The sequence below is a fragment of the Myxocyprinus asiaticus genome, chromosome 29 (assembly GCF_019703515.2).
Source record: "Myxocyprinus asiaticus isolate MX2 ecotype Aquarium Trade chromosome 29, UBuf_Myxa_2, whole genome shotgun sequence".
In the NCBI taxonomy this organism is placed as follows: Eukaryota; Metazoa; Chordata; class Actinopteri; order Cypriniformes; family Catostomidae; genus Myxocyprinus; species Myxocyprinus asiaticus.
In genome coordinates, this window is record NC_059372.1 from 29,060,216 (window position 1) to 29,084,424 (window position 24,209).

General features: G+C 40.1%; 1 protein-coding gene across 4 annotated transcripts in view; it reads left to right on the top strand.

Moving 5' to 3' along the window:
* The window catches only part of LOC127420369 (DNA (cytosine-5)-methyltransferase 3B-like), an 87,019-nt gene that overhangs the window by 33,046 nt on the left and 29,764 nt on the right, over positions 1 to 24,209 (top strand). For all 4 annotated transcript variants that reach the window (XM_051662598.1, XM_051662601.1, XM_051662599.1 and 1 more), the window contains exons 4-9: positions 1,096 to 1,184; positions 5,149 to 5,292; positions 13,844 to 13,963; positions 20,531 to 20,689; positions 21,756 to 21,863; positions 23,543 to 23,684. In XM_051662598.1, coding sequence (XP_051518558.1) covers positions 1,096 to 1,184; positions 5,149 to 5,292; positions 13,844 to 13,963; positions 20,531 to 20,689; positions 21,756 to 21,863; positions 23,543 to 23,684 — 762 coding nt within the window. The remainder of the gene's footprint in view (positions 1 to 1,095; positions 1,185 to 5,148; positions 5,293 to 13,843; positions 13,964 to 20,530; positions 20,690 to 21,755; positions 21,864 to 23,542; positions 23,685 to 24,209) is intronic.

Here is a 24,209-nt window from a genome sequence, read left to right on the forward strand (position 1 = left end):
TTACTAGTCATATATAGTAAACAGAAAATTGCCAGAAAATTACATCCATGCCAAAAAACAAAAAACCCTCCAACAATGAAAAAACCTGCGGTAGTTCTGTAAAAAACAATAAATTGTACCTGCACACAGTATGTAACACTACAAGTTCCCATCTTCTTTGTGGACATCCTGTCACTCTTGTTGGTCTGGCCAAAGATTTAGCAGACATCACAAACATTCCATGTCATAGATATTTATGGAACATACATGTATGTCTGACAGATTTTGATAATTGAATGGATCATTTTGCATGTGATGGCTCACACGATGAAAGAATGTTTAGAAGTTGTGAACAGTATGACAATTTCACTGAGAATCGACAAATCAGTTTTGATCAGCAAGCCATGTGCATTTAGTTATTGTGCAAGTTGTAGACAGTTGTACTTACTCTTTTGCACACATGTGCCAAAACATGTGCAATTTGCTTAAATGAATAAGAAATTCAAATCTAGTGTGAACAAGAAACGAATTGTTCAGAGATTTGAACCTGTTGTTTTGAAAAAAATCATTCTCATTCGAGAATTGAGCCAAAGCGATTGAGAAAAACTGTAAAATGTGCAGCTTTTATTGTGAAGGTGCTAATATTAACTGTTCCACATGTTATGTGCGTGAATTTATCTGTAAAGTTGTCTAAATCATCCTGTTGACATGGGATTACTGTTCTAGGTGAATACATATAAACAGTCCCTTTCTGGTATATAAAAGTTTGTTTGAAATATTGAAATATTGGTTATAACTTTGTACAAGGTTAGTATATGATTTTATCATGTTAACATGTATAATGTTTCAATCTTGTGGCTATACATTTGATAGAGTGTGCATTTGAATGTTTATGCAGATGCACTACCTTGCATTTGAAGTTGTTTGTTTTTGTAAACATGATTTTTACTTGCTTTTACAAACTGTCTACATTATTGTCTGTGGTAATAGACAGCATGTAACAGATGCTGTCGATAGATTTACATTTTATAGAAACCAAAACATTACTTTAGTATCTGTGCTTGAAATTTCTGTAGGCCTATACCTAATATATAACTCTCTGTCTCTTTGTATCAGATGAGAGCGTGAACAGCATTAGGAGAAAGCGATCTCGCAAGCTCTCTGATATGGAGGATGACAGTACCTGGGACTTCTCCTACAGTGAGGTGAGAGCTTTACTACACATCTGATCTTATCAGTCTGAATGAATAGTTCAGCATTCATCCATTCCATAGTCTCTCTTACTTCACATCAATTTTACTGCCATTTCCGCAAGACAATGGTGGGAGAAAACAATAGTCGCTGTTTCATTCCAGGAAAATAGCGTTTTTTGAGTGAATGTCCTGTAACATAACTAATATATATATAAATATATATAGGTTTATCAGGGAAATACATTTACAGCGCAAACTATGGTTACTCCAGGGATGCTTGTGCATCAGCATTAGACGTTGGAAATGTCCCGTCCCTTACTGAAACGGAAAATATGACTGTTAGCATATATTAAATCTATTTTAACTTATTTTAGGTGGGCATACGCAAAATCCTAAGAAAGATAGGTGGGTATACAGCGTATGCCTGCGTATGCCCTAGACTACACTACTGATTTGCCTAAAAAAACTTCAAAATCCAGCATCCTGTGGATCGCTCATATATCTTCCTCTAAAGCATGTATTCTATCAGCATCTCATCAGAATTTCCCTGTAACTTTTAACTTTCTTGTCTAATGATTAAAAGGCAAATATCATACTTCTATCATGTACCTTCTGCAAATAGCGGATGTCTCGTTGTGATAAATCACTAGTTCTCTTTGTGAAGGAGGAAGCGGGAGCCAGGTTTTTTCTCACACTTTTCAGTGTTAACATAAAGGTTTGCTTTTCAGCATAACACAACACACACATCCACACTGCCGCGTGCGTCTCTCTCTCTCCCCTCCGGTGGTCTGGGCTCCCTTTTTGTCCCTCTCCAGCTCTCACTGTAACATAGAACATCTGTTAGAGATAATTTCCTCAGGTGTCAATCCTTACCGTTCTTCCTCTCCTGGCCTCGCTCTCCACAGACATCGCTCGGCCATGCCCACATCACCACACTCGGTTAAACAGATGTAATTCACTGACCTCACGATAATCCAGCTATCCATCCTTCTAATAATATCTTCCTCTGAAGCACGTATTCTATCAGCCAAAATCAATACTTCAGGATCAGGATAAAAAGTTCCTCTAATTCAGAAATCATGACGGTCAGTCTGTGACAATCGAAGCAGCGATTCAGCCCATTTAAAATGTCAAGAGATTGCTGCTTGCGCTGGATCCGCATGAGCGTGATTGCATCTTCAAAGTAAAAGTGATTCATGTGCACTGTGTTAATGTCATATTCAATGTGCACTGTATGTACAATTGGTTTGATTCAGTCTTTTGTGAGGAACTTCAATTACTAATGCACACATGCCATACATGGTTGCTAGACTACTGTGTGCACTGTTGTTATTTCCTTCTTTCTAATTTTAACAACTTCTTAATGTGCAAATAATATAAAAAAATTTGATGACTAAACAGATATCAGAAGAAATCTACCATTTAAAAAACTAATTCTACATTTTTAACAATTATTTTTTATGGGGGGCCTGGGTAGCTCAGCGATTATTGACGCTGACTACCACCCTGGTGTCACGAGTTCAAATCCAGGGTGTGCTAAGTGACTCCAGCCAGGTCTCCTAAGCAACCAAATTGGTCCGGTTGCTAGGGAGGTTAGAGTCACATGGGGTAACCTCCTTGTGGTCGTGATTAGTGGTTCTCGCACTCAATGGGGCGCGTGGTAAATTATGCATGGATCGCGGAGAGTAGCATGAGCCTCCCCATGCGGAGTCTCCGTGGTGTCATGCACAACGAGCCACATGATAAGATGCACGGATTGGCGGTCTCAGAAGCAGAGGCAACTGTGACTTGTCCCCTGCCTTGAGGTGAGTAACCATGCTACCACAGGAGATTAAAAATATATATATATTTTTTTTTTTTACAAAGTTTTGTGTAAAATTGAGAGAATAAAGTGCTAAATAGGTTTATTCATTTTTTAGAAATGTTATGTTATTTACTAAAATAAATTGTGTGATACACCAGTCAGCCACAACATTAAAAGCACCTGCCTAAAACTTTGTAGGTCCCCCTTGTGCTGCCAAAACAGCGCCAACCTGCATCTCAGAATAGCATTCTGAGATGCTATACTTCTCACCACAATTGCACAGAGCAGTTATCTGAGTTGCCGTAGGCTTTGTCAGTTTGAACCAATCTGGCCATTCTCTGTTGACCTCTCTCATCAACAAGGCGTTTCCATTCGTAAACTGCCACTTACTGGATGTTTTTTTTGTTTTTGGCACCATTCTGAGTAAATTCTAGAGACTGTTGTGTGTGAAAATCCCAGGAGATCAGCAGTTACAGAAATACTCAAACCAGCCCATCTGGCACCAACAATCATCCATGCGATTATCTAATCAGCCAATCGTGTGGCAGCAGTGATGTGAACATTAACTGAAGCTCCTGACCTGTATCTGAATGATTTTATGGTAAAATGGTAAATGGTCTGCACTTATATAGAACCTTTTTTAACCTTAGCAGTTCCAAAGCACTTTACACTGTGACTCATTCACCCAATCACACACACACACCAATGACAGCAGAGCTGCCATGCAAGGCACTAGCCTGCCATTGGGAGCAACTTGGGGTTCAGTGTCTTGCCCAAGGACACTTCAACATGTGGAGTCATGTGGGCTGGGAATTGAACCACTAACCCTGTGATTAATGGCCAACCCGCTCTACCACCTGAGCCACAGCATCATTCAGATACAGGTCAGGAGCTTCATTTAATGTTCAAATCAACCATCAGAATGGGGAAAAAATGAGATCTCAGTGATTTGGGCCATGGCCTTATTGTTGGTGCCAGATGGGCTGGTTTGTGTATTTCTATAACTGCTGATCTCATGGGATTTTCATGCACAGTAGTCTCTACAATTTACTCCGAATGGTGCCAAAAACAATAAACATCCAGTGAGCGGTAGTTCAGTGGACAGAAATACCTTGTTGATGAGAGAGGTCAACAGAGAATGGCCAGACTGGTTCAAACTGACAAAGTCTACAGTAACTCAAATAACCGCTATACTGAGATGCGGGTTGGCACTGTTTTGGTGGCACGAGGGGGACCTACACAATATTAGGCAGGTAGTTTTAATGTTGTGGCTGATCAGAGGATATCGGCATTGAATCGGCCACCCTGCACTCTGGATATCGGCATTGGCATCGGCCATTAAAAAACCCATATTGGTTGACCACTAATATAAAGAAGGCACAAGTGAGCTTAATGATTGGTTGCATAATTTTAGAGGGAAGGTGCATCATGGGAGCTGTCAGAAGAGAAGTAGAAAAAGCACATGTGTCTTATTTGTATGCAGTATTTTATAGTGCAGGAGAAAATGAAGGATTAGAAAGAGTCATCTGTGAATGTTCACCATGGGATTTTCAGCTTCAGTTCACTAAAAAAACTGAACAAACAAACTTTGAACAAACACTCTGCCGTACACATACGTGCTTACTGGAAACTGTGTGCATGTGTATGTGTGCGATAGTATCTATCTATGTGTGTTTTTGTTATGACAGATGTCTGAACCATATTTCACCTTTCAAGAAGATGATAATAATATCTATTCCTAGTAATGGTCTCTTGCAATCAGATAATTTTGATAAGCAGGAATTATTTTATTCTTTAGTGTGTTAGTATTTTTGGACATTTGAGGTTTTCCTTGACAAACTAATGATATTTACAAATATACTGTAAGTTACAATGTAAAATTAAGATACATTTTATTATGTACAAAAGTATACAACCAAAAACACAGCAAAAATTTACATTTAGCATAAATTACCCAGTAAAAGAATCTGGAACATAACTATTCTTTTCAGACCTCCTAAACATGAATCATTCTTTAGGAGATGTCATTATAATAAGATACTAAGTCATCACTCAATATCTAAACGTTCCATTTATTCACATTTTTGTGAATGAAAATATTGTTTTTGTCTGTAACGTATGCAGAGTTTAATGTTTGTACTGAGGCTAACTGTCATGGTTTTATTGTTTCAGGAAAAGGCTGATGTGGGGTCCGGTTGTGAGACGGGTTTGCGCCAAAGGCCCCATCCCAGGACTATATTCCAGGCTGGACTGACACCTCACACTAAACCACGCAATAGAGAGAGGGGACGCAGCAAACAGGAGCACAACAACCTGGTAATATTCACATTTATAGATACAAAGACTCTGTTCTTCATGTTAAGTTCTGTCTGTCAGATAAGCTGAAATCAGGGCTAGAGGATAAAGTTTACCCTTGTGGCACAGTGAAAACAACAAGGAAAGATTAAAGCCACTGTCAGCTTCCTACATTTAACTCAACACCTAGTCACACTGTTTGACAACCTTTCTGTCACTTTAAGTTGTCTCTGCCCAGCCAATAAAAACAGCAGTTTTGGAAATTCAAATAGAGAAAATCTCCCTTCTTTCCCTTTTCTTTTTTCCTTGTCCCACATATGCCATGACTTGCACAGTTTCCACATTTGTTTTGTCTATGTTGTGGCGGGCTAAAAGAAGGCAGACAAAGTGGGTTTGGCATGAGGCCTCTGAGAGCCGTTTTATTATAAATAAAATAGAACTTAAATTAAATATTGGTTGGGGAAAATAAAATATATAGTCCATGATATTGAAGTAACTGAAATGGGGCATGGTGTCCTTGCAGTGCTTGTGTCACAGTTTGTCAAGAAGGACCCGGGGATGCGGAGGAACACTAACACAGTTTATTGATGAGAGGTTGTGGTACAGATGATAAGGGTTAAACACAGATGCAGCTGAAAGGCGAAAACTGTAGTAACAACAATGGTGCAGGTAATGATGATAACGATGAGGGCAGCGATGAAGACAGCAATAACAGCAGCGATGAAGACAGCCATGACAGCAGCAATGAAGATAGCGATGACAGCAGCGAAGATGGAGCAGAGTGGGACACCCGGGCAGCATGGAGGAAATATAGACTGCACGGTAAGTAAGTCCAGGTAAGTATCCAATAGAGGGTACACAGTAGATGAAAACTCAAACGGGAGACAATGGAACCAACAAAAATAAAAACAGGATTAGACTAGACTGGAGCAGCGAGACTGCACATAAACACGGAGGAACAATCTGGCGATGAGAGAGAGAAATGAGGGTAGACTGGGAAAACGAGCAACAGGTACGGGTAATTAGCTAGTGAATGGCGCGAATGAGCGTAGGAACGTCAGTTGTGCCATCCACGTGGAGGAGAAAAACACATGAGGGAACAATAAACACGCAGACCCACCGAAACCACGACAGAGGGGGCTGGTAGCCAAAACAACACTGGAAGGGCGACAAACCCGTAGATGGAACCTGCAAGGAGTTATGCGCATGCTTGACCCAGGCAAGTTTGGAACTTCAAGTCAACGGTTCTCGTGAAGCCACGCAATGCAGGACCCTCTCCAAATTCTGGTTAGCCCGCTCTGCCTGCCTGTTGGTCTTGGGATGGAACCCAGAAGACTGACTCACAGTCGCACCCAGTTGTCGACAGAATTCTGTCCAAAATTTAGAGACAAACTGGGGACATTCGTCAGAGACCACGTCTGTCGGGAGGCCGTGAATGTGAAAAACATGGTCCATGACAGTGGCCACTGTCTCCCTTGCAGAAGGTAATTTGGGAGAATCTGTCCACCATGATCAAAACTACCATGTTGCTGTTGGATGGGGGTAAACTGGTGACAAAGTCCAAGGCAATGTGGGACTAGTGTCTTGAAGGGATTGGCAGCGGCTGAGGAGCCCCGATGGGGTACGACCGGAAGTCTTCCTGCAAGCGCACACCGTAGAGGCCGAGACAAACTGATGAACGTCCCGCGCAAGCATAGGCCACCAGAACCGTTGCTTAACTAACACCTGTGTACGAGCAGCTTCTGGGTGGCAAACAAGGTTGGAAGAGTGGCCCCACTGGAGGACAATAGTCAGGACTGATTCAGGAACAAACAACAGTTTAGTTCAAGTGTAGGAAAGTTGCGCAGAGCAGAACAGACTTTGGACACCTTCCAAAGACACCGCTGCTACTACCACACCAAGTAGGAGAACGGTATCTGGAGAAGTGGAGGTGCTCTCGGTTTCAAAGGAGCGGGAAAGAGTGATGGGCTTGCTGTTCTTAGATCCAGGGTGATATGAGATAGAAAAATTGAATCTGCGAAAGAAGAGTGCCCAACGAGCAGGGATGGATTAACCACCGGGTCGACTGGGCCGTTACTCAGGGGGCTCTAAACCCATAGGGCCCCGAGCTCTAAATCAATTATTTATTTATTTTGAGATATATTATAAATCCACGTAAATGTCAGCCTTATGTGAAATACCTTTTGTTCGGCCGAATGAGTGCTGGATGACAGCAGAGCGAGCACAGACCCTCAAGTGCGCGCTCATGGAATCTGCGTCTCACAAGTGCAGCGTGTTTATTTGACTACAAAGAACAGCCTTTGATTCACAAAATGCTTCCAAACACAAAGATAAGGTGCAGTTTACCTTGGCTGTGTACGAAGCTGATTTAAATTCATATAAGGGACAGAATTCATGCAACAGTATAGAGGACTTTAAAATCTTTAAGTCCTGCATGCATTTAATGTTTAATGATAAAGAGAAAGGTGCCTTAATGCTGTAAATATGTGCACGGTAACCTTTTGTAATATTTGGTAAACCGTGAGAGTTCACGAATGGTTATTGTGTTATTTGACGGGAGTCGGACTCGGGAATAAAGAATGTTTATTATGATGGATGCGTGAAACACAATCTCAGATAGCAGGGAATAAAGTGCACAGTGAGCTATGAGCCTAAGCACAATACATAGATCTTCGAATGATAAAATCACATTCAAGTCGAACAAAAATAATCTCTGTCACTGCCTACAACATAGAAGGCCTATACTTAATAAATGGAAAATGTGTAATTCTGCCCAGGCAGGTTCACTTTCCATGAGGCAGCGAATGCTATAGTTTAGAGGACTTCTTTGGGATGCTTTGATTTTTAAATGATCAGCATTTAACTTGTGTAATTATTGTCTGCACACCAGAGCAAAAGGGGGAAAAACATTGGCTCACCGTTTATCAATTTGTGACACCACCGCTGAAAATGCTGAATATAAATATAGAAATTATTTCAATTATTTTAATTATTATTTAAGTTAACAGTGTATAAAAAAATGTGATGGCCCTGCACAACGTATTTTAAAACAGAATGCAGGTGTCTTGAGAAGCATTTATAAATATTAAATTTCTTTTAAACTTAACAGTGAGTTGTAGCACAATGATTAAAGACGTCCGTCCAGTGCGTGTTTACATGGCCTCAATGCACATGTGAACAGCCTGTAACTTGCCCTATAGCCTACTTCAAAAACGGACTCGAACCTGACCCAAAACCTGTAGGTTTGTCGTGTACCGTCAGACTCAGATCAGGCTGAAGACCTCTAAACGTGCAGAATAACCGAATAGTGATTTTGGCATTTGAATGCAATGCACATCCCAATTAATAATGCATGATTTTTGATCGGTTCATAATTAAAAAGTACATATAACTGGCTGTGTAAGATATTGCTCCAAACTTTTCTTCCATCAATTTGAAAAATCATAAAAGTGAACATAGTCACGTGAAACGTCATGGGGGGCCTCCATGGTGTACTGGCCCATGGGCCTCTCAGTTCTTAATCTGTCCTTGCCAACGAGCCTGTCAAGAATTTAGACGTTTGTCTGTGCGAATGTATTCGAGGTTCTTGTGATCGGTCCAGACTACAAAAGGAACCCCCTATCCTTCCAGCAAATGGTGCCACTCACCCAAAGCAAGCCTGACAACCAGCAACTCTCGATTGACGATGTCATCCGACTGAGACTTCTGAGAAAGAATGGCCGCAACCCCGACCTCCGATTCATCAACCTCCACCACAAACTGACAGACGGGTCAGGATTAATAAGAATGAAACAAAGCAGCTTTTTAGTTTGGAAAATGCATCCTGAGTCTGTGGGAACCAACAGAAACTCGTGTTGGTGGAGGTTAGATAAGTCAGAGGTGCAGCGATCTGGTTGAAGTTCCAAATGAACCACCGATAAACACTGAACCCAGACACCACTGGACCTCCTTACGAGAATCCGGGGTTGGCCAATCTACAACTGCCTTGACTTTATCAGGGTCCATTCGGATTCTGTCGGACAAGAGAATGAGCCCAAGGAACAGAAATGACCGATATTCAAAGTGCCCGGTAGGTGTATTAAAATTGTCTTCCATTCGTCCCCCTCCCTTATCCGGACTAGGTGGGAAGCGTTGTGTAGGTCCAACTTTGTAAAGACGGTGGCCCCCTGCAAGAGTTCAAAGGTTGACGACATCAATGGCAAAGGATAGCAATTCTTTACCATGATGTTGATCAGCCCCCGATAATCTGTGCGGGGTTTTAAGGAGACATCTTTCTTATCAACAAAGAAGAACCCGGCCAGAGAAGAAGAGGGACGAATTATACCTGCTGCCAGAGAATCTCTGATATATTTCTCCTTGGCCTCCCTCTCAGGAGAAGAGAGCGAATAAAGACGACCCCGAGGTGGAGAAGTGCCAGACAACAGATCAATCATACAGTAAGCTGAGTAACGGCTGTCCGGAGAGATGCGTCCTTTGCTGGGTCCATGTTTGGCCAGATTGTTCTGTCACAGTTTGTCAGGAAGGACCCAGGGATGCAGAGGTACACTAACACAGTTTATTGATGAGAAGTTGTAGTACAGATGATAAGGGTTAAACACAGATGCAGCTGACTGGGGAAAACTGTAATAACAACAATGGTGCAGGTAATGATGATAGCGATGAGGGCAACGATGAAGACAGCGATAACAGCAGTGATGAAGACAACGATGACAGCAGCGAAGATGGAGCAGCGTGGGACACCTGGGCAGCGTGGAGGAAATATAGACTGCATGGTAAGTAAAGGCAGGTAAGTAATCCAATAGAGGGTACACAGGAGATGAAAACTCAAACGGGAGATAACTGGAACCAACAAAAATAAAAACTAGACAGGGTGAAAACAAGAGAAACAAGACTGGGCTAGACTGGAGTGGCGAGACTGCACACAAACATAGAGGAGCAATCTGTCGACGAGAGAGAGAAATGAGAGGGTATTAGTAGGCTGAGAAAACGAGCAACAGGTGCAGGTAATTAGCTCGTGAACGGCGTGAATGAGCATTCCCAAAGGAACATCAGTAACGCTGTCCACGTGGAGGAAAAAAACACGTGGGAACAATAGTCACGCAGACACACACAGGAGAAACACAACAGACCCACCGGAACCATGACAGCTTGGGCAGAGTAAGTGTCTGAAAAGTGCAGGTTTGGTACAAGTTGGGACGTGGTCCAGTCCTTTCATCCAAAGGGCTAGTGGACCAGCTAGAAACTTGCTACAATGGGTCAGTTCCGAAACCTAGTGAGCCTAGGTCTCCTGTCTAAATAGGCAGCTACCTTCTATGGCAGCATCCTAACTAAAATGGAGCCTCATAAAAGAACAATTTGGAACACTCTACATGGAACTCAGCCGTCATTCAAAAGCGTTCCTCACATTGGAGACTCAACTAACAACATAGTATTTTAATATCAATTCTAAAAATTATCCTATCTTTTCATAGGAGAATTCCAAACCATTCTTTAATGGTTTATATGTTTATTAATAATAAAAATGTATTTTGCTTTGTCTGCCTTCTTGGATTTACAGTGCATTCTGGGATTGGCTACACAGGGAAGGATACAAATGATGGTATCTTAGAATTTGGCCTAATCAGGATATCTTAGGAGGAAGCATAATTAAGAAACCTAAGATACATAATTAATATTTATAAATTACCGGATAAATTTTCCCGTTTGGTCAATTAGTTTCTAATGCTGTGACGGTGCCAAGAATCGCCTGCTTGCATTTGTAAGAGCTGTCTGAGACATGTAAATGACCAATCACAGTTCCTTTTGTTATGTGCCATCGTGTTACCACAATAATAGACCAGTGTGCAACAGTCTCATTCAAATGGGATCGCATATCAGAGCCACGACGGATGCGTATAAGCTCATGATCTTTAAAGTGCTCTTCTGTTTCATTCTCTCTTTCTCTCTTTTCAACAGTTCCCTGTAAGTGGTAACTGTCTTGTCTAATGATAAAAATGCAAATATCAATAAAATGTCTATTATATACCAATGGCAAATATGCAGATATCTTGTTTAAAAAGATTTAAATCATAAACCTCACGTTTCATTCTCCCTCTCTCATCTCAACAGTTCCCTTTAACTGTTAACTGTCTTGTTTAATGATAAAAAGGCAAATATCAATAAAACTTCATTCATATTCACCTTATGCGCCAGAGAAACTAGCGCACAGCCATCTTGAAAATGTCGTCTCTGAACTTCCGTTCTAGCGGTCTGTGTATGTAGATATCTATGGTGTTGATGTCAAAGTGTATTTAGCTAGCGAAGTGGATTTACCAGTTATAGATTTGTCAAAAGCTATCATGAGTATTTTAAAGTGTTCAGGGGATGTCATAACAACTGGGAACAGAGCGGGGAGACTTTAAAACAAGAGTGCTTCATCAATACACAAGATCCTACCTTTATGCTGTGGACGTACTGATATTCTTCTGTGCTCATGAAACTCCCAAGAGACAAAACAAAGTCATTAAAAATATCTGTTTAAGAAACCTCTGGCCATATTTTCGTGTTATCGTTAAGGTGAGCAGATTTTTTTGTGTTATACTGGGATGGGGGAAGGGTGCAACTATACACACACACACACACATGTGAAAGTGTATGTTTTAGTTATATTCTGTTTACAACTATTTGAATGATATTTAAGTCTCTAAAACATGTAGGGTGACAAATTAATTTTAAAAAGTACAATTGTACTTTTCTTTATGTTACGAACTTGCATGTGAAATAATATGAGCTGTCACTGTTGTAAAGTTCATGTCAGATACACATTTTAACACAAATTATTAACAAGTTGAAATCTAAAAATTAAGCAGAATTATACGTATAACAATTAAACGCTTGTATCATGAAAAAGTGCAATGTGTCATAGCTGTCTGAATGTGACCTGCCAGGTCCAATTTACCTCCGCGGGTGTCAGAAAAAAACGAACATTTAGAGTGACGGAAAAAACACCTCACGAGCATTTTCACATAGTAAAGGAGTGGAGTAGACTCACACCATCAACTCTTGATGTGCTCCCGCACATAATCCATTTTGATCGACTCCTCTCAGTACACTTCAATAAAAACAGGAAGTTAGATGACAAAATTCGAAAGAGCACAGGGTGAATAAGGTGAATACTGTTTGCATATATGCAGAATTCTTGTTTAAACAGGTTTAATTCACAAACCTCAAAAAGCTTGTGCATTTTTGGAAAAAGTCCTGCATTTTCCTCCTGTAGGACGCTCATATATATTCCTCTGTAGCACGTTTTATAATAGCCTGGATCAAAACTGTGTCCCTCTGACTCACGAATGTTGCACGACGGTTAGTCCTTGACACTCCAAGCAGGCGATCCGACCCAAGTAAACTTGAAGCGGTCAGGAATTCGCTGCTCGCTGGATCCACACTAGAGTGATGGAACAAAGTAAAAGTGCTTCACTTACGCTATAAGTATATGTCATATTCACTGTGCACTGTACAAACATTTAGTTTGACATTTAGACTTTTTGTGAGAAAATGCGATTTTTAATGCACACATACAGTCCGTGATTGTTGGACTACTGCATTTACTGTTATTTTTTTCTTCCTAATGTATTACAATTTCTTTATATGCAAACAATTTTTAAAATGGGAAGACTAATCAGAAACCAGAAGAAACAGCTGTCTACCATCTAAAACAAAAGATTTAGTAAAAGTAAAGTTTTGTGTGAAATTTTGGCTGAATAAAAGTTAATTAATTTTTAGCCAATTTATGTATATGTAATTTATTATTATATTAAATTGTGTGATAGATCAGCACTATATCCGCCTATCTGCCACCCTGATTTGGATATTGCCATCCCCCATTAAAAATAAAATAAAATTGGTCGATCTCTACTTGGTGGATGTTGAAGACTAGTAGTGGCTGAGGAGATTCCCCATATCCATTGTAAAGTGCTTTGAGTGCCTAAAAAAGCGCAATATAAATGTAAGTAATTATTAATTAATTATTATTCAATAGAAACAAAACATGAGTTGACAGAAATTTACTTGCAATAGAAGTCTATTTTGGCAACCAGTTTGCATTTGCCTTATAGATTACCATTATAAGTGCAAACTGTGAAGACACTATTTTTGTTTGTTTAAATAAACTGAGGTTGAAATTGTCGTCTGTGGTAATTGACTGCATTCCACAGATGCTGTTGATAGAGATTAACTTGCATTTACCTTGGGATGTTTGTTTAAGCTGGTTCTAGATGGATTCTCCAGTCTGGGATTTTACATCATTGCTGAAAAAATTATTTTAAACCAGGCTTGTTTGCTGATTCTCAAAAAACTTGTCAAGAAAATGACCTGGTTTTTACTCCAAAATAAAAACAAAAGCAAAAAGAAATTATATTTTGAATATAAAAATACAGCCTATTTTTTTTGGGGGGGGGGGTCGTTAAGATTTTTTAAAAGGGACATTATCTTCAAGACAGTTATGCACATTTTACTCCCCAATTCAACCCTGTAACCAAAACTAATTCCTGTACCTGACACATATTGGCAAATAAAATGTATTCTGATTCTGTAGGTTTTTAGTGTTCCTGAGGGTCCTGCTCTGGAGCTGATGGAACAGGACTCCAAAGACTCTGCACAAAGTAGTGCCACCTCCACCTCAACTACTGAATCAGCCAGCCAACCTGAGTACAAGGTACATCAGACACACACACAGAGTCAATCAGTGTGCATCCTGTCACTCATCCTGTCCTGCCCTGTTCCTCTTTATACTCATGCACACACTTATATTTGTCCACCTACCTTTGACATGTAACAGTTGCCAGAATGGTTTTGTTTGAATGTGATGATAACAGCTTTTGTGTTAATGGCCTATCCTCTGGTTTGTGAGTCACAAAGCCAGGCAGCTGTGCATTTAGAGAGCAGTGATGACCAAGACAAAGAGACAGTGGAGCTCTTCAATGGGGTTTTTGTGGGTTATGGCATCTGGCTAAGTCGCTGTTGACCACAGACACATAAATACTTACACAATCACACAATTACAAAGTTGCACAGGTGAGGGGAACCACAGCAGAGTTGAAATGTTTCCTGACTGATTGAGAATCGTGCTCAGACATGCTCAGTGTCAGAGGTTTCGCTTGAGTCTCAGTCCAGGATCAACCCCAACTCTCGAAGCACTATTGAACGTTTGATGATAGATCCTTCTTTATGTTGTTGAATCAAAGAAATTTGTGCACAATGACAACGTAAAACGTCCTCTTATTAAAATGTAATAGTCATCGGCTATGTTAGGAATAACAAACTACCATACTACTCTTACAATTTCTGAAGTATATATTGTATGTATATTGTGCATAATATGCACATTTCCTATATGTATGGAATACTCGGATGACATACTATATTTGACCTACTATAACTGTGCAGTATACAACAGGGCATACTGCAATGTAGCATGTTACTGTTACATTTTAATGCATCCGGTTTCAAATACAGTTAAAAAAAAAAATAGTAGGCAGAATACAGTTATTACAATATATAAGCTAGTGTTCCATTCTGAACATAGCAATCATCTTTTAACCCTCTTATAGTTTAAATCTTGGTTACTGATGTAACCCTGGTTCCCTGAAAGGAGGGAACGAGACACTGCTTCAGGAGCTGGCATTATGGGAGCTCCTCTCAGCAGTACCGATCTCTGAAACCCTATTCAATCATGCCAGTTACATATTGGCAGGTAGTGCTTGTTACTCTGCCCTTATCGCGTGCATATAAGCTGGGGCACAACACCACATCATCAGAATTTTTCTACTGAAGGGAGGAGAGTGCATCTCTCGGCCCTTAACAGTTAGAAATCAGAAGTTTAGCAAAGCTATGCAGCATCTCATTCCCTCCTTTCAGGGAACCGAAGTTACATCAGTAACTGAGACATTCCCTTTCAAGACTCTGCTTCACACATAGTGTGAATAGAGTCCAAAACAGTCCTAGACCAGAATATGATACAATGGCATTAGCTGACAGGGTAGTGGATTAATGAAAATAACATATCGCAACGTAGTGCAGAAGAGAGAGGATGACATAGTTAAAACCAGTCTGTCAACATAAGCAATGACACTAGCCATCTAGTTTAGTGAAATATTGCAGAAAGCTCTACTTTGCACCAGAGCATGTGAGCGAAGTGGAACGGTGTGACACTCCGCTCAATAACCCGCTCCATGCGTATGCGCTCCTCTCAGCCGCTCACAACTCAAACGGATGCTCCGCTCAAGTACCGCTCACTCTTACTGGTAAAAAAGCATTTGCTCAAATCCCACTCCGACATTACATTTCTCTATAGTATACTTGGTTCCGTGTGTCGGCACGGAAACTTGCATATGCGCAAATTTGCGCTTTTCAGTTTAACTGGACCCCAGTGATACAACCGACCCAGAAAACCACAATCTTTTCAACTTTAAAGTTTGTTCAAGTCGTTTATGGCAATAATGAAAACAGGTACCAGGAAAAATATTGCAGGTAAAAGTGAAATTCATAATTGTTTTTCAGTTGTCTCCACGGAATGATTATAGATTTGATACATTAATAGGTTTCTGATTTAATGCTATATGACTTTGGGTCTGTAAATTAAAATGAGCAATTTATCATCCTAATTTTGTGTTCAGTTTTAAAGGGTGTATTAAGTTATCCAGAAAACAGTAGTGAATGTTTTTCTCTTTTTCATTGTTGTTGCTTTATATATTTCCTACAATTTTATATGTACGAGCCATATGCAATCTAAAGGACTGTGGTTATTTATATAATAATTATTATATTAGCAGATAGCATGTGCCCCCTTTGTTTTTCCTTGATATTTTTAAAGCATTATAAAGTGAATCTGGACTTTATATGCATCAAACGATCATGTCTTGTGCATGCACTCTATATGTACAGCAAGGTTTAACCATGGATTTAACAAATACAAAATAATTGTTCTGCATAAAATGAGATTTTGTCCAATATATATATTAGATGTCATCATGTTTAATGATCCTAAAACAAATAAAAATTATTTAATTCACAAATTGCACTGCCTTCGTTTAAGAAAAGTTGTTTTTTTCTAATGTACAATCATTTATAGCTTTTTTCTCTGCGCATGAATGCAGCAAGCGATGTCGAAGATGTTATCTGCAACCACTAATCAAGAATATTTTTTTTATGTTTCACTTATCGTTAAGGTGTGGATTTGGCTTTGGGAAACTGACCAGCAGTTATGAGCCACTTTATCCCAAAGCAGAAATCGAAAGCAGCAAGCGGTCGATTAAGTGAGATAATTCCGCAATTAAATTCTCTAAGCGAGAGCGGAAATCTTTACTAATCAAATGCTCAGTTGTACAATAGAGGCATGAAAGCAGAATGCTGTGCCTGCAGATTAGGACACACTGATCTGCAAGATCATACATGTTTATTGGTTTTGTGTGTGTGTGAATGCAAAACAATGCTTTGCAAATATACAGTGTTATTAAGCTTAAATATATAATTGAGGGTACTCACATCTAGCTGGCAGCTGCACTAACATGATGGCAAAACAACAAGATACATTACTTATCTATTAATTTATTATTGAATAGTAGTGTAGCCTACTAGCTCACCTTTTGCTGCACTACCATGTTCGCATAGCACATCCTCGTGCTCTCTGGCAATGTGACGCGTATGATTCCAAAAGGAATATTTGCTAATTCTCACGGTCTCTCCACACTCCCTTTCGATTTCCTCATTCTTAGCTTTGATTTATACTTTGCATTTACTGAGGTTATAAGGTTTGCTACTTCACTAAAACAATGTTAGAGCTACCTCAGGCCTATTGCTTATTTAGATTCCCAAACCAGCATATCACGAAGTGCATTCTGGGTTGAGCGAGCGGCACTGAGCGGCCTGAGAGAGCGGATTATCACCGCTCCGCTCACATGCTCTGCTTCGCACATGGTTGGATGGGAAGAGATAAAACGGTCATAGACATGAATGTAATAGAATTCAATGTTATGACACAGGCCAACAGGGTAGTGAAACATGGATATGTATCAATCCTCCTTCGCAGCCAAAACCTGGGAAGGAAGGAAGGAAACATTGAAGCTGTAAAACTTGGCAAAGGTGTTAGGAGAAGCCCAGCCTGCAGCTAGACTGGTGTCCTTTAAAGACACACCCTTTGGCCATGCCCAGGGAGAGGTCATGCTCCTGGTAGAATGAGCCCTAACACCAATGGGACACTGTGTGCCTTGCGACTCATAAGTGAGCCCAAAGGCTTTCACAATCCTGTGGGACATTTTTTATTTGAGAAGGCCAAACCCTTTGAACAACCGCCAAAGCATAAAAAGAGATTGACACATTTGGTCAATGTACATGCCTTAATGCCCTCACAGGGCAAAGCATATGCAGTCTCTTAGCCTCGTCCTACTTATAGGGAGGAGGAGAGAATGCTTGCAGGGTAACAACCTGGGCCCTAAAGGGGGTGGCCCGCATTTTGGGCACATAACCCTTTCTGGGCTTAAAAACAGCTGTGATAAGCCATGTACAAACTCTAAACAAGAGTCTTTGATTGAAAAGTACAGAAGATCCCCAACACAAAAAGTAGAGTATCATCTCCACATGACAACTTGTTGGGTCCTCGACATGGGAGGAGCACCAGTCAGTAAAAAGTTGTCATTTTAAGGCATACAGCTGCCTCGTTGAGGTGGCCCTGGCCTGAAGTATAGTTTCGAGCACTGACAACTCTATTGTGTCAGACGTGACCTGTTCATGGGCCAGAAATGAAGTCTTAAAAGCTTCGGCAGCAGATGCCAGATCGTGCCTCGGGCTTGCGAAAGCAGATTTCTCCTCACAGGAATTTCCCATGGGGGAGTATCCATCAGCTCTACCAGCTTTGGAAACCAATGGCTGTTGAGCCACTTTAGGGCATCTAGCAGCACGAATTCCCTGTCTTCTGAATCTTGCATAACACTTGGTATAGCAAGCGAATGGGAGGGAACGCATTTTTGCGTCTTGCTGACCATTTGTGAGCTAGGGAAAACAAGCCCAGCAGAGCATGTGTCATGGTGTACCAGAGAAGTGCATGGTCTCCGGGGGATGCAAACAGGTCCACCTCAGCTTTTCCAAATATCTCCTATATTCTCTAAACTAACTGAGGGTGAAGTCTCCATTCCCCTGGCGTGACACCCTGACTCAAGAGGAAATCCGCTTGCTCCAGAGAAGAATTTGACACACCATTTTCAACATTGGGCATGACCGTACTCTTTCTGGGTGATTTATAAACGCCACAACTACTGATTATGTACAAATCAGAACGTGACAACCTTGTCCTTAGAGCCAAGAGGACTGTGAGCAGTTTCAGGTGACAAATATGCCACACAATTTGTGCACCTGTCCAGGTGTCAAATGCAGAGCGACCGTCACACAGGGCTCCCCAGCCTGTGTTGGACACCTCAGTCATGACCACTTTGCATCCAACCTCAGGCAAGCACAACCCCTTTTCAATAAAACTTGGACATCCACCAGATAGTGAGCGTGGCTGGACAGCAACACGTCACTAGGATGCGAAGGCCACCATGTCGCCAAACATGATGAGGGCTCTTGAGTTGGACCAACACTGGAGAGATCTCATCTGTAACAAGTCCAACTGGTTGACGGCAGCTGCCGCGACCATCAAACCTAATATTCGCTGGAACAAATGCAGCAGCAGGGCTACTCCCAGCCTGAAACTTGTCAAGCATCAGAAGACAGATTGAGGACGTTCCTCAGTCAGACGTGCCGACATGACAACAGAGTCGAGTTTCATTACTAAGAAGGAAACTTGCTGACTGGGTATCAACACGCTTTTTTTTCCAGTTGACCCTGAAGCCCAATTGCTCCAAGTGCTTGAGCAACAGGTCCATGTGCTTGCATGCTTGTTCCTCAGATTGGGCAACCAATCAGCAACCGATTGTTGAGGTAATACCTGGATGCTGCTCAGCAAGGAGCCAGGGACAACCTGCATAGGACCTTGAAAGCGAATCTCAAGAATGGCCTGTGGTGAGGGGCCATTTGTACATGAAATTATGCATCTTTCAGGTCAGTTGATATAAACCAATTCTTTGGATGTATATGAGACAAAATCTTTCTCTGGGTCACCAGCGGAGACTTCCTGAGTGTCTGATTGAAGTGCATAAATTCCAGAATGGGCTGAAGCCCACCATTATTAAGGAAGCAAGAAATTAACTGCTGTAAAAGTCTCTCTGTTCTTTACCTGTCGGTACACTCTCTATTGCATCTTTGGCAAGGAGATTTTGTACCGCTAAACGTATTATTGGCACATCCTGCACTGAAACAATGGAGGACAGGATGCTGTTAAAGCAAGGCAATTGCCTTGCAAACTGAAGCACATATTTATTTTTGATTGTGTTTGGCTTGCCTGTGAACACCGGTCACCCAGTGCAAGTTAAAGCTGGAAATGACTGTGAGTATGTTTGTGCCTCAAGCAATTGATCAATGTTTGCAAACTTTATTGGAACATGACAACGTTTGGCATGGAGCCAACATAAGCAACAAACACAATGTGAATATGACCCCAGTCCCGGCATAGACAGATGGGGAGAACGAGAGAATCATTATAGGGACACGGAAGAGTGTTTCGGGGCTTATGCAGAACCAGATTGGACTCTGGAGTGGGCATATGTCCCTCCTTTACAGGTTCCGGACCATCAGGAACACTTGGCATGCCCAGAAGGAAATTTTCCGCTGGGGCGAGGGCCGGGAAGCACGTTCAGACACATCAGGCGTGGGCCATTCGAGCTGTAGTCTCTCGACTACCCAACGGAGAACCTCTATCATTCATTTTCAGAAGTAGATCTTGCACTGTTTTCCACTGCACAAGGGGAGAAACTCGACTGAGTGTGACAAGGTCTCAGCATCAGAGGCCTTGAGTTAGATAGTGTGATAATGCGTTCACAGTGAACACAATCAGTCTCACTGAGCACTGCTTCAGCGTGAACATGGGCAGTACATAACAAAACAAATATGTATGTGATACACACGCATAAGGATGGAGTAACAAGCGCCACCTGCCAATATGTAATTACCATGATTGAATAGGGTTTCAGAGATCAGTACTCCTTGCTCCCATAGGTCAGCTACTGACGCAGTGTCGAAATGACTTTGTGAAGAGAATTTTCTTTGAACTATCTATTTAAGTACCGCATTGTTTAGCTTGTATAGCATAACAGGATTTAACTTTTTTTTTTATCTCTCCTCTCTTCCCCAGGATAATAAAGGTTTTGGTATTGGAGAGTTAGTGTGGGGCAAGATAAAGGGCTTTTCTTGGTGGCCAGGGATGGTGGTGACCTGGAGAGCAACAGGGAAGAGGCAGGCCTCCCATGGCATGCGCTGGCTACAGTGGTTTGGCGATGGAAAATTCTCAGAGGTAACAAACAAATTTCCCAATTCTTGACTCTGCGAAATGCAATATGCTGTTAAACACACTCCTTTTTTTAACAGATAAAAATTAGTGTAAATATTAACAAATAAAAAAAAAACAATGGCATGTAGCCTTAAAGTATTTCTCAGTTAAGTAAACACTGCTTCAATATTTTTAAAGTTATTGTTAAAGTAAACAGTCAGTTATGAAATTTAAAACAAAGAAATATAATACAAGCAATAGACCAAATTAAAACAATAGAATAATTCAGATTAGTAGTTAGAGTGCTTTTCAAGTCAGTATTTAGACATTTAAAAAATGCAAAGCAATCAAATGTAAAATAAAATACTTAAATTATTGTTATTAAATACTTATATGATATATTACAAAAAGTACAAAACTCAAAACATGACATTTACATATTAATTCATTAGTTCAGTGGTTCTCATTTTATTTAATTTTTTGGTCATGACCCCCTTTGAAGCAAGAAAATCTTTTGTGCCTCATCCCCCAAATAATCTGATCAAATAAAATCATGCTTAAAGGTTTTTTTTTTTTTACTGCATTTTCTTTCAGCTTCATGTCACTCTGATGAATGACAAAAAAAGTGTTACAATGAAAATTGCTAAATAATGAAAAAGTGCGGCATGCCCCACACTTTGAGAACCACTGTATTAGGCTATCATCGTTGTTCAAACTCTATTGGCTACATGCTGTTAACAATCAAAGCATGTGGTAAAGGCAGAAAAAGAGAACATCTTGTGTTTATAGTTTATAGAGATTCCTACTAGACTTGCTGCCAACTAAAAAACAACAAAACAATCAGAAGCAGTGGAGATATAATTTTGTAGCCACTGGCTTGATCGTGCATATTCAAACCGTGATAGCACTTCGGTACCAAACTGAGTTGGTACTACCGATACTGTAAAATACTGTTTACTGTATTTTACATTTTACTATTGACTTGGAACTCGTACTTACGACATCCGTTGTTTCAACCAAAGTTCTGCTATTGTGTGAATAATGAAACTAAAGCATATGCTGCATCAAATAAGGGAGTCATATTTTGCAGGTATCTGCTGACAAACTGGACTCCATAACAGCCTTCCCAAAGTTTTTCAACCAGTCGTCCTACACCAAGCTGGCCTCATACCGCAGAGCCATATTCCAGGCCCTGGAGGTAAGACCAGTGATGAAACTCTATTAATTGTGATTGAGAAAGTATGTAGAGATTGTTGTTGCTTTTGGGGGAATTAGCTACTGCACTGCAAATTACAACATCTTTACTTGTTTGAACAGAGCATACAAAAATGCACCTGCTCTACCAAAATATAGGAGCATGTGTTCTTAATGTTTTGAAGTGTGTGCGTGAAAGAGATAAACAGAAGACTGGGGAAAACACTCATCTGGAAACTCTGGAATTCCCCCAGAGGTTCCTTAATTATCTCTATCCGAATCATACCTTCGAACAATCTGAACAAAAGCCTCCAAGTCCAGACATGTACCAGTACTACAGAATTCGCTATACTCGAGTCTCGCTCTCCATTTCTCTGTCTCTCTCTCTCTCTGTTGCATTCTCAATAGAGCACAATAAACAGTCTGCAGTTTGTCTTTATTTTCCACGGAGAGGATAGTCTCACTGAATATTTGTTTTTGAGATATAGCAAACATCGTTGGATTTATTCCAGTGTAGTCACTTGTCCCCACCTTTGAATGTCTGTTTACAGGATTTTTAACTATTATTAGACAAACAGTTGCAAGAAAAATAATGCAAAACCTTTGGATTTACCTGGATATCTGCATAACATTTGATCTTCAAAGTCTTCAAAGTCACAACCAGTAACACACACTGTAAAAAGTGGTAACCTGCAATTATTATGTTAAGAATCTATTTCTATTCGATCTGACCCTTAAAATTTTTTGTGGTGTAACCGAATGTAGTTAAGTTGGTTCAGTCATATTAAATCATAATTTTGTCTTGAATTAAACCAGTTAATTTAGATGTTACCACATGAAGCAAATTTTTAGGTTAGCTTTTACCTGACAATTGGTTTTTTTCAGTGCACTGCAATTAAATAAATATTACACAAACAATTATATGTTTTTATGTCTTTATTGAGAACACCATGTAATCATTCACAGTACAGGGTTGAAAAAGTATGTAAATCCCTGGGCAAATCTGACATGCTAAGCAAAAACTACATATTTTGTTATGATGACTCAAATCGGGTCTCTTAGATGGACATTTTTGGCTCAATTATACTAAGATTCAGAGAAAATGAAATGCAAGAAATTGCAGTAAATACAAAATCCACACTAAAACCAACAACAACAACAAAAATGTTTTGTCAGTTAACCTAAAAAATTTGCTTAATATGGCAACATCTAAATTAATATGTTTTATTAAAGTCAATGTTATTTATCTGACTAAATCCACCTGACTATTAGGTTACACCAAAAAAAAAAAAAAAAAATCCTTGAGGTAAGAACTGTAGGTTTCCACTTTTTTCAGTGAAATAACTTCTAAGGATTTTTTGTTTGTTTCTGTGTTGGCATAGTTACTGTGTTTTACCTTTGTAGGGCAGTAATGACTTCTCCAAAAGCTAATTTGAGGCAGGAGTCAGGTATCCTGTGGTCTATGCAATGAGACGAAATAATGATGAGAGCTGGCCTTCCCTGATAAAAACACCCACGAATTTTGAGTTTGCTATTCACAAGAAGTGTTGCCTGTTGCTTCATACCTTAAACAAAAGAGATATCAGAACACCTACTCTAAGATTAAGAATTGTTGACTTCCACAAAGCTGGAACTGTATAACATTTCTCTTTCTATCTTGTCCTCTTGCTGTGTGTCACTCAGGTGGCTAGTATACGTGCAGAGAAGACTTTTCCTCCATTTGAGTCAGATAGTCTTGAAGAGCAGATAAAGCCCATGCTTGACTGGGCTCATGGCGGATTTCTACCCAAAGGTCAGGAGGGCCTGAAACCCAGAGAGAACGCATGTGAGTACATATTATCATGATTCAGATTTTCCTGCCAGTCACATCTTAAACCCAGTCCTTGCATTTGTAATAAATCTGCTAAGAGATAAAAAGTAAAACATAAAATCGGGAAGTGTGTAAATTTTAACAACTTTTTTACACAACTCATATCTCATATCAAAACTTAATATGCAGAGACAACTGTAAGAAGCCATTCATATGGGTTGATTCTCCTGAAAAGTGGAAACACTGTAGCTCTGCAGCAGAGAAAAGTTCTAGCCTTATGTTTTTGCTGATAGTATATAGTTATTTAAGTCGCTTTGGAGAAAAATGTCTGCTCAATTACTAAATGTTAATGTTCAATGGTTTGATATTTTGTTATGTTATGCAATGCAATACTATCTAAAGTCACATTTTAAATGTGGCTTAAGTGTCCAAAACAATTTGGGGGGGCACTTGGAGGAAACCATTGAAACAAGGACAAAGAGACCAGAAACATTCAAAATAAAATACATTGTTTTATATATATATCAAAATAAAGGGCTA